At 36.9% G+C, this 12,002-nt stretch overlaps 1 protein-coding gene across 6 annotated transcripts in view; it reads right to left on the reverse strand.

The window, feature by feature from the left end:
• Positions 1–10,321, reverse strand: part of LOC135585027 (ADP-ribosylation factor GTPase-activating protein AGD3-like) — a 23,478-nt gene extending 13,157 nt beyond the window's left edge. For 4 of the 6 annotated variants that reach the window (XR_010498087.1, XM_065159298.1, XM_065159296.1 and 1 more), the window contains exons 1-4: positions 9,892–10,321; positions 6,093–6,169; positions 4,148–4,248; positions 3,565–3,635 (exon numbers count right to left, since the gene is read on the reverse strand). Coding sequence is in view for 4 of the 6 variants with exons in the window: in XM_065159298.1 (XP_065015370.1) it covers positions 3,565–3,635; positions 4,148–4,248; positions 6,093–6,169; positions 9,892–9,936 (294 nt within the window). In the remaining 2 variants the exon portion in view is untranslated. Of the gene's footprint in view, positions 1–3,564; positions 3,636–4,147; positions 4,249–6,092; positions 6,170–9,891 lie in introns of those variants that run through there. The other 2 variants (XM_065159297.1, XM_065159299.1) reach the window with 2 other exon arrangements.
• Between the last annotated feature and the right edge of the window lie 1,681 nt (positions 10,322–12,002).

Genomic DNA, 12,002 nt, shown 5'->3' on the forward strand with positions numbered 1-12,002 from the left:
GAACAGAACTTCTACAGGTAGTTCATAAATGTATCTAAATCAGCCTTTCAGGCAATTTTGACCATATAATCCCAGCCAGGTAGTCATGGCTCTAAAAGGCACTAAGAATCCAAAACGCCACTCATGGCTCACCAATATAAAAATTATCAAAAAAATATAATTAAGGATAAAAACAATCAGGTAATAAGATTTCAGGTCAAACGACTAGCAGGTTATGGGAATCCTTAATTTTCACTAGCACTAAAAATATAATTAAGCATATCAAACCAAGTCAGACAAAACACCCTAAATCAGAAACAAATAGCACTTAAAAAATCAGCATTTATTTTTCACTTGTATAACAACTAGCAGATAATGACAATCTTCATTACAATAATGCAAAGCAATAAGGCAAACAATGGAGTTGGAGCTAGAAGCTGGTTGGCTATTGCCTCATTGCAAAGAAAAGACTAAGATATCAGATACAACAAAGTGCACATTGCCAGCATCAATTTAGCACATATAGATTGAGTGGGACATATCAGGTGAGATACCAGAACTGGAGTTAATTTACTATGGTATATGACTGAGCAGTTTGTCTAAGTTGTCTGGATTTGTTTATGGATAATATTCTTTATATCACTGCTAATACCTTTTAACTGAGATTGCTTTTAGTAAAATCCTACTTAATCATGAGCCAAAATAGAAGTTTCACTTGATTACCACAAAAGAATGCCCGAAGCAAACAGATCCATAATTTTGCCACAGAACCACATACATTATCCATACTTATGAATAACTTTAAAAATACCATATTTGACTATTTAGTACATGTTTTACCAGCAAAAAGTCTCAACAAAACAAACGTGTAAGAGAGGGAAGGCAAGGATGCCATGCTACTCCACCTTACACCAAATTTGACTATTTAAGATATGTTTTTCCAGCTAGCCAATAGAAAACAAACAAACATTTGAGAGTAAAGAAAAACAAGTTTTTTTCAACAAAAAAGAAATGATTTCTGTGAAAGAATCTCAGTTTTCAGTTCACTATATGCAACATCAGCAAAAATAATCTGGCTTATTCCTATGATTTATAAATCTCAAAAATATGCCACATGTACGAAGAATCTCATCTGATCTAAAAGAAAATATAATAAATGCAACACTAAAAATAACCATAAACTAAACAGAATATTAAAATATGACTTTCCTTTTTGCAAAAAATAAACAAATCATGGAACAAGCAAGTCAGTGAGTTTCACGCTATCTGATTCTTGTTGCAGTGAGTTGGTGGGGGTGGTGGGGTGGAAGGGGGAGGAAACGGGGAGAAGAGAGAGAGAGAGAGAGAGAGAGAGAGAGAGAGGAGGGGACTGCGCCATCGGCAGCATTGGTGGTTGTCGAGGGCGGAAGGCATCATCCACAGGGAGGGGGGCTCGAGTCCGATGATGAAAGCATTAGTGGGCAGACTTGAGTCCAACGACAATAACGTTGATGGGAAGAGTCTGGTCCGATGAAAAAAGTGTCACTGAGAAGACTGTTGTTTGCTGCGAAAGTATCGCCTGAAGGCCTCGAAGCAAAGGGTTTCTCTCTCACGTATGGTCATCGAGTGACATGGTTTCTCTCTTGCGCGAGGGGAGGGGATTAAGTCACGTGATTTGGTTGATCCAAATCAACTTGGATTCATCTCAAGCCTAACCTAGGTCCATTTGGACCAGGCGACCACTTAGGCTGCCTAGACCTCAGGCTCGAGCACACGCCTAACAGGTGACCAATTGAATTTGGAGGCGCTTGTGCCTCACCTCGAGCATGTCTAATCAGTGCAAAATCGAAATCGCTCACCTAAAGAATTTAGATGGCTTGGGACTCGCATCGCCTCACCTTGCTCAGACGTCTAGGTGAGCACATGAGCACCTTGTGGCTACTTATAATAATATGTTAATTATATATAGTAAGATGTGAAATACATATCTTAAAATATCAATCCGATTTTATGCCGATCTTAAAGCCATTTATTTGTTAACACAGTTAATGGAAAAAATATAGAGAGAATAAAAAAATTATATATGATTTTTATTGATTTACAGAACACTTATAACAGAGTTACTAGAGATTTATTTGGGTAGATTTTAAAAAGAAGGATGTGTATATTAATTATATTGATGTTATAAAGGAGATATATGATAGTGTAGTCACTAGTGTTTGAACTACAAGGAGGAGTGTGTTTAATGAGTTTTCTAGAACCTTAATTCCTTACCTTTTTCACTTAGTGATGGATGAACTATGAATAGACCTCCTTGGTGTATTTTATTTATTGATGATATTATTTTAGTGGATGAGAGTTTAAATAACATTAATTCCGAACCATAGTTATGGAGATAGACCTTCGAAACTAAAAGGTTCGAGTTAGGTAAAAATAAAATAGAATACATGAGATGTAATTTTAATAGTAGGAGTAGATATAAGGAAATAGTTAAGTTAGATGCACAAGAAATTCATAAAATAAAAGTTTTAGGTAGTAGACTAGTAATCAACAAGATGTGAGATCGATGAAAATATTATTCTGAGTAAAAACTAAATGCTAAGATAAAGTGGGGCACTAGGAGTTTTATGTGATCATCAAGTACCTCTTATATTAAAAGAAATATTCTATATAATTGTTCTTAGATTTACATGTTTTATGTATTTGAGTTTTGGACAATTAAAAAACAACATATACAAAAAGGGTTTATGTATAGCGTTACCAGAAAAGATAGAAAAAAAATGTTTTCATTGTAAAAATTAGATATTGCGATGAGATGTGCTAAGGAGACCTACAGAAGCTATAGTCATAAGATGTGAAACAATTCTTATTAGTTGTTCAATTAGAGGTAAAGGGGAGCTAAAGAGACTTTCCTAGAAACTATAAAACTATAAATAGGGATTTAAATACACTAAATCTAACTAAGAATATAACCTTATACAAAGCTCAATTGAGGCAAAAGATTCATATAGTCGACTCCAAATAGTTGAGACAATATGATGTTGTTATTGTTGTGTTATCTACTCGCAAGCAAGTAATGGGGTAACAGAAACTACAGTGCTGCATTATAATGACCTTCAACCATATCACATAGACACTTGTCTTGGACTCTGGAAAATGTAATTAACCTTGCTTTCTCTAATATCTAGGTCATCTTAAACATTTAATGGAAATCATTTTAAATTCATTTCCTGTACAGTACACAACTGAACCTAAGGATATGGTCTGTTTACTTTATTCTCATAATAATTTGCCAGCAAAACAGAAACAACATACTTTAAGTTCCTAAAATATTCATTTGCTTGATGAAGTTCTAGAACAGGAAATCATTTAGCATAAACATACTACTATGCTTCTACAGTATGCACTTGCTTAAGGAAGTTCTGGAAAAGAAAGTCAATCTAAGTTATGCATGCACGTAGACGTATAAACATGGAAGTGCAGTTCCATCTCGTCATACATGTAGAACTCTTTAGTTTAAATAAAAAGCATAGATGAACAAACAATCAATAGCAAAGTCAATAGACATTGTGCATATTGGTCAGCAAACAAGTTTATGCTTCTTACCTGAGAACGTAGAACTTCTGTGTAGGTTCCTATTTCTCTCAAAGCGATGGTAAACTTCGTCATAACAGGACCTGCAAATGACAAGTCATCAAAAATAAAGGATATACGGTTTATTTTGATCTGTATTTTCATCTGGACAAACAACAAAATTACAGCAAAACGCCAGCAATAAAAAAGTATTGGAAGTAATTTCATCATCACGAGAATCAAAACCAGAGTAACTTCATTTTCAATTTCTTAGTTGTATTTTCAAAGCCATAGCTTTGTCAAAATTGAACAGCACCTAATCATAGCCAAAAATTAGGTGGAAGAAATGATACTTCTCCCAAAGAAGATGAGACAGCAAATAGGAATTAATTACTTTAACATATGCTTATTGCTTAGTTAACATCACATGGAAAGATGCATTAAAGGATGGTGGCTGCCAGCTCAAAAGAATCTGGCTTGTACAAAGAGTGGTAGAAAACTTCTGTTCTTTCTTTTACTGTGTTAGAACCATGTGCAAAACAGAATATCCACCAACCAAATGAACAACCAGCTGCTCAAAAAAAATACTGAAAGGTAAATAATAACATGGACGAACCTCCAAAAGCAACACTAATGGGGTCACTATGCCCTCCTCCAAACATTTCAAGAGAGCTTGCAAATGCAACATCTCTATCATATCCTTCCCCAAGTCCTTCTCTGCAATTCAGTAGCAGAACCTCAAAAGGTAACAGAAGGCAGGATAGAAGCAAGAAAAAGGCTCAGTTTGGTTATATATGCTCATATGTATATGTATATATATAGATGTATATGAACATATATATGTATGTATGTATGTATGTATGTATGTATGTAGGTCAAATTGCATGTAGATCAAAATGAAGGCAATGACAGGAAGACATTCTTGAAATTGCTAGGAAAATTGAAAAGCTTATTTGCACACTGGCATTGTCCTCCAGGTTTTTCTCTGTTTCAGGATGGAGTTTTCAACAGAAAGCTGCACAAAGATGGAAGCAGAAGAAACGAAATTCCCCCACCCACCACCCCCTTTTCTTCCTTCCTCCCCCATCAATGGTTAATGTTAATATTTGCCAAACAAAATTTTCAAAATCATAATGCAAAACAAAGTGAATCTGGTGGCTTAGTTCCCCTTTGAAACAATAAGCTCAGGCTTATAAAGAAGTAGGTGAGCCAGTCTGGTTCATTCAAAATTAAGACGGTGGTTCAGCTCCATCACATATCATCTACTAAGAGTATCCCCAAAGGAGAATACAATCGAACAGTTTGGACCAATAAGTACTACGCCAGACATACTTAAAAAAAGGGTTAATTACAGATTATCCCCTGTAATTAGCTGCCTTTAGCATCCGGTTCTTATACTTTTAAAAGTTACATTGGGATCCTTATATTTACGAAAGTGAAATATTGAGATCCCTATACAAGGTTAAAAAGATAATTTCACAGAGTAAAAAATAAAGAGAGAGAGAAAGGGGTTTTATTGAAGCAACGGAATTAAATGTTTCACTTTTGTAAGTATAGGGATTTTAATGTAACTTTTGAAAGTATAAGAACCGGGATACTAAAGGTAGCTAATTGTTGGGGATAATCTATAATTAATCCTTAAAAAAGATAACAACATCCTTGACAACAATCACCGTATATGATTTCAAATTTGTATTAACTACTGCACCACAGAAATGTTAAACCCAAAGGTTAACCATCATTATTATCCTTTCATATGTCCAAGATTTCTCATGGACTTTAAAAACTAAAAACAGAATTATTGCCTATATTTATTCCATTTATTTCATAAAAACATTTGGTGAGAAAAATATAACTCCTATACATTTCTCTAAATCTAGTACCAAAATGATACTCAGATATGATCTGTTATTAGGCAATCTCCAATTGTTTCAAGGAGAAAATGCCTCTTTGTCAAAAAGCAAATAAACAAGTAGATGTCCCAGTATATGTAGAAAGACAGAAGGCTGCATCCTTCACAGATGACAAAAAAAATGTTTGTGTGATTGAATTTAAGTATCTGGATACAGATATACTGATCACCAAACACTTAGTACAATATATCAATCAGGTGTCAAGCAACCTTTATATTCAAGCTATAAATCCAGGACAAATTTCACAGTGAATTTTATAATACAAATGTCAAGTAGGTGATAAATATATCAAAACAAGGATAAGGCTATTTGGCAATTAGCTCAAAACAACTTCAAAAACCTGACTTTAGACCAAGAAAAAAGATGAAAGAAAGAGTGCCCTAAGCTCATTACAACTCAAAAAATGGACTCTTATAGTCTAAAAGTGAAAAATAGAAACTTATCCAAAAGAGACAAATGTCTCTAAATTTTTTACATAAAAACTAATTGAAAATATGCTCTTGAAACAAGTTTTACAAGTCCTAAGATGCAGCCAACACAATGATTGCAGAATGTGTAAACCTATTTTGTCATGGAAATCTAAATTGTTTGCAAGGACTGAGTTCAGGGACAATAGAAAATGTGAAAACAATGTAAATTTGGACATACGTATATTTGTGACATCCTTTATAAAATTTTAGACATCTCTCCCTCAATGATTCTGCACTTTCTTCGAGTGATTGAATCTGTTTATCATGAAGAGAAAGCCAAGTATGAGAAAGAAAAAAATTACAAATTGAAAAATAGTTTTTCCAATGCATATGCTTGCAAATGGTCTAAAAGTTCTTTTACCAGCCTCTAACAAATAAAGCATTAATGGTATACAACAGATTGTACATGATAAGCTAGTTTAGTTTCTAAAAAACAAGGCAAAAGATTGAACCAGATCTCACGCTAATCATATGTCCTTTCTACTCCGATTACATTGAATAATTATGTAGTGAATATAATCGAATATAATGCTGCAGAATTGTGCCAGGTACTTCACCCCCACCTTGTTGTTTAATCATGGATGACTTAATTCTTAGAGACATGCAATTTCAGTGAAACACGTAGCAAACAAGATTAGTGACCAGATATCCACAAATACTTTCTTAAATGAACAAGATAAATGACTAACGAATAAGAAAATGGAGGAGGAGAAAACAGAAAAAGTGAGAAGAGTAGATAGTAAGACAGCTAATCTAGTGTCCCTTGCTCTTCCCAAGAACAGCATCCAGTATAGTATAGATATGAGAGATGGAACAAATAAAAAATTGAAAGATGAAACTGCAGTGAAGCTTCGGGTATTTCAGTAGAACTGTGCATGTAAAGAATACAATTGCATAAGAAAGGGCTGGAAAGCCAAACATGAGCTCCGATGGTATTAGGTTCCACTTGAGGAATAGCACAATCTAACTCAGAGAAAATCAGAAGGCAAAACAGCAAAAGGTGCCTTGTTGTTTCATTGCTATTCAAATTTGTGAATAATATAAAGGGATCCAGTTGTCCAAAACTAAATAACACCACCAGGGGAATCAGAGGCATTGATAACAGAAGATGAAATCATGATTTATCATTTCCTTTTCTATCACCTGTTTTCCAAAGTACCACCAACAGGTTTTGCCATAAAAATGATACAGTTAAAAGCCTCATTCAGTAATAAACCAAGTCTCTGTTTGAGATCAATGAGATCGAATAGAGTCCACAAAATGTAAATAGTGTTGTAGGTCCTAATAATCATTGTAGGAAGCCTGCACCAGTGCAGTAATTTTGCAAAACCATAATCATCATTGTAAAGTCCAGATTGTAGTTGTAACTAGCTTATAATCTCAGAACTTTTGAACTTCGGATTTGCTGATTTCGTTTTAAGATATCCAAGTTTGGTTACTTTTTAGGGTGCAAACCATCAATACCAAGCAATGAGTGCTTCAACTTATTAAGATGATCATGAAGAAAATTTACTGAGAAAAATGAGGCAGGTACATTGACCTACTCATCTTAAAATGGCATGTGCATGGTATTTCACCGACCTCCTTTATTCACCAAGGAAAAGACCAGATGAGAGTCTATTGCATGGACATGGCTAGGTTTTTTTAGAAGCACAGTACAATGCTTGATCTAGTCAGGACAATCAAGAAAACATCTTCTTTTTCTCTTCCTTTATCTGCAGTCAGACTTACATCTTTCTTTTCAATAATTTTTTTATTGCATGTGCTAATAACTTCCAAAGCAAGGAAATAAACCAAAAAAGACCCTTCTAGACATAGACTGAACAAATGAAACAGAAATGAGCCATTTGAACTGAAGGGAAGACTGCAAAGCATTATTTCCACCCTCACTCCGAATTGCACAAACTAACCTTCATCATTTTCTGTTTGATACCCTTCCATTTGGTAATTAGTAACTTATTGACCTCACTATTGATCATCAAATTTATTAAATCTATGTGTTGTTGCTTTATGATTCATACTTGTTGCTTGAATCTATGTTTTGATATAGCTTTTCAATCTTAGTGGAGCACAAGCAAGTGCTTTGTTAAGTTTTGAGAAAAAACAACCAAAAGCTTCCTCCTCGCATCTAAGACCTGCAACCAAGAAAGGTTGTCTGGATATGTACCAGGTGTACCTATCAGTCCACAATCAAACAAGGTCATATACCATGGGGCAGTAATGGTACCCTAGAATAACATATTATTTGATATTCAGTTCTTCAACTGTCAACATATATGTCAAGCTAATGATCCATTAATTTTGGCATAGGTTGGCAATTAAATCGTTCCAAAGGGTTGTGCCTCTGATGCAAGTGTCTGAAAGGTGTTTCAGCCACTTCATCTGTTAGATATTGCCATGTATTTTGTTCCCTACCATACAGACAAATCACAAGTGGATTCTGATATTTATAACACAGCAGAAATGCCCAAAGAAATATTTACATCTCTGACAGTATCTACTCTATGGATTTGTTCAAACTTGACAAGCTAATGAGGTCTATGGTTTCCACTTAATGTTCAATGATTGAATAATGAATGTTAATGCATATTTAAAGCCAACTAGAAAAGAATGATACATTTAAGAATAATATTCTTATTTGTAAAGTACAACAATATTTCTACAAACGTTTGATTCTGTAGCACCACCAGAAAAATAATGCAGGCAAGAAGGTTAAATACAATCTTGAGCATGTAATTATATGGAATCGATGCATGACTTTGCAAATCTGAAGATGACATAGCCAAGCTTTCAGGTCAGATCAAGCAGGAAATTGCCCAAAGTAATCAGTTTAAGAGTTATTCTATCCAAAACAAAATGATGATCAACTTCCTGACAATCCCACCCATAGAAAATATTTTCTGAAAATCAGGGAAAGAAGATAACAGATGAATGCTTCCAAGTTCCAACCAAGGATGAACTTCTCATTTTTCTATATAAATTGGTGTATAATCTTCTTATGACAATCGTACAACCTCCATAAGCAGATACCAACAATATCCTTACTTGAATAAACCCAGGTTATCATATGAGATAAAATAAGAAGACTCGGTACTATGTTTGAAGACAGCTTTAGACTCTTTTGCTTATGGACTAAGAGCATCCGATCAAGGATACGATTAGGAGTATATAGGCCCCTTTATTAAATTAATTAAAAGCATTATTAAATTATGTCATTATTAAATTAATTAAAAGCATATAGTCCCCTTTATTTTGGAAACAATTTAAACTTCCAAGATACCAAAATTTAACCATATTTGACCTCCAAAACAGCATATAGAACTGAACTTATAAAACTCGATCAAGAATAGAATTAAGTTAGCCATTAGCTAACCCTAAACTTGACCTATATGCATCAGAGAACACGATGTACACAAGATCACGAGGTTCGCTACATAGTAAACAACTAAAACACTTCACATTAAACCCAGAAAGTTTTTAACCTACATGAATTTAAGAATTGCAGAATGCAGATTAATGATACAGAATCTGATTTACTTTGTGAGATATATATTTAATATTATTTGAATGCAAAAAAAAAAGATATAAAAGAAAAGTAGTGCTGTCGAGAAACCACAAACAGCACTATTCTGCCCCAGATGAAACGAGCAGGTGCATCTTTTCCAGAAAGGATGTTGTGTTTTCCTCGCCAGAATCAGCACCATAGAACAACGTGCGGTTTCAATGTCTCATGAGTGACATGGTAACATACGATAGATCATACCAAATATACTGCAAACACGTCGATACATGACCTAACTCGCAATGGTGCAAATCTAACCTAAAATTTCCAAGAAACCGCTTATTTACGCTCCGACAACGAGACCAGCTGCAAATAGAACATCTACCGAGCATAAAATTCCAACTAAATCACGGATATTCTGGGACAAGGTGGAACCATTTCCCTAAAGCGACCGGCACCACAAAATGAACCGCACCTGCTTCCGAAACATCGGAGAATCGTCGAGCTTGGTGAAATACATGGTGCCGCCGCGATCTTTCCCTCCTCGCAGACCCAAACCCTCATAAGCTCCCACTCCTTTCACCCCACGATCCCCTCAAGACACGGATAACCATCCAAGATCGAGCTTCCACGTTGTCAAGAACCCATCCGTGGCGGTTACACAAGATTTTCCGAGGTCCATCCAGAAATCGCATCTCCGATCATCCCCAGACGCGTACGCCGGTGAGTCCCCACCCACGACGGCGCTCTTCTGCGTGCGGATTGCAATGCAGTAGAACGCACAAGAAATCGGGAGGTTGGGCGAGCGAGGAGGGGATTAGAGAAGCGAGGGGTACTCGATCGAAGGGAAAAAAAAAGAAAAGAACAGAAAAGAGAGGAAGGGAAAAAAGCTGTTAGAAATTTGAAAAAGAATAAAAAGAGAAGGCGAGCAGTCCTTTTGGTGTTTGAAAATAATAAATATTAGTGAAGGGATTTTTAGAGCGCTAATTATTTACGGAATTAGATATCGAGGTGGGTCACCCGCCGGTGAGACTAACGAATGGTTCGATTCGGTGGGACACCTAAATACATATCCGTTTGTCAGTTTGAGAATTACATATTTATTTCCATAAAATTATATATTCCCATATTCCTTATTGAATATTAAAACTGTTGGATATTATTCCCATAAATCTTAATTCTTTTATATGGCCCAACATGTCATGAATGCTACAACACGTTATACATTAGACCACATATTCTTTGGTTTACGTTCATGTGGATGGCTACCAATAATTCAAAATAGTAATAACTTATGGTAAATAATATCAATTATTCATCAAAAATTTTCCTAATAAATCAGAGGTATCATAAGATCTATCAGTACTGTAATAATGGGTGATCGATTTGAATGTATCAATAAATAAGATATCGTAGATACATTATATATTAGATACTACTCCAAAGAAGGGGGAGAGAGATGGGTCAACGACCGGAGGCGGTGAGCGTATCCCCGAGGTTGCTATCTGTTGCGGTAGAAAAGACGCACCCAGGAAAACTGGACCCGACAGTTTGCACGGCGGTCATGCACGCAGCAGCGGCGGCAGCAAGAAAAGGAGAGATGCCGTTCTCGTGGCTCCCACGCCGCGACAAGGTCTGGCGACGGTGCGCGGGGCCCACGGCACGTATCTCCATGAATGCGTACGGCCGCATCGTGCCTCTCTCTTGCTCGAACGTGGCGACCCCAATCGTTACCCTCCATCCAACGTCTCAGCGACAGCCCGGGTCCCACACCACGTATCTCCATAATACTACACGTCACCGCGCTGGACGCCCGGCCGGGCGCAGTTCCCGTATGCCCTACTCTCGTCTTTTACTGCGACGCGACTCCATCGGGACCCACCGACGCGCATCTCAGCAACAGCCCTCGGGCCCCAAAGCCCGTATCTCCTTCACGACTGTCTGTCGTCCGCACCTCGGAGGCAGTTTCAGGGGCCGTTCCTCGTTTTCTTTTTACTTTAAAGTCCTCGGGCTCCTTCCCTTGCTCCGACTAATAGCGCCGCGACTCCATCGTCACCCACCATCGCACATCTCGGCGACAGCCCGAATCTCGAGGATGGTGGGCGTACGATCCCTTATCCCGGCGAGAGGGAATCATTGGCGTCGCCAGTAATTGCACCGAAGAGCGAATCGTGGCCGCCTGTCGGCCCCGATCGAAATGGACCTCAGGCCAGTGCGGGACGCACCGTTTAGTCGCTAGATGAACTATTTGGCGTGCGTATGTAAAAAGGGCTCTCGTACAAAAGCTTGTTTTCCTGGAGATTAGCACCAGTGGAACGAACAAAAGTTTGAGAACGGGAACAAAAGCAGGAAAAAGAACTTGAAAATGGATGACATGCTTTGTAATAATAAAGGCAGTGAAATTATTGGGCATAAAGAGAGGGTAGAGATTCTTGAACACCCCAAGTCCACTAGCTTACCACAGGAAACAATTATTGGCCACAGCCATAGCTGGTATCGTATGATACTAGGATGATCAATGTTGAGAAATGGATGACACGTTATAGGAAGATATTTAAATTGATCTGTTTCTCCTGCTCGAATGAT

This window comes from Musa acuminata, chromosome BXJ3-7 (genome assembly GCF_036884655.1).
Source record: "Musa acuminata AAA Group cultivar baxijiao chromosome BXJ3-7, Cavendish_Baxijiao_AAA, whole genome shotgun sequence".
Taxonomy (NCBI): Eukaryota; Viridiplantae; Streptophyta; class Magnoliopsida; order Zingiberales; family Musaceae; genus Musa; species Musa acuminata.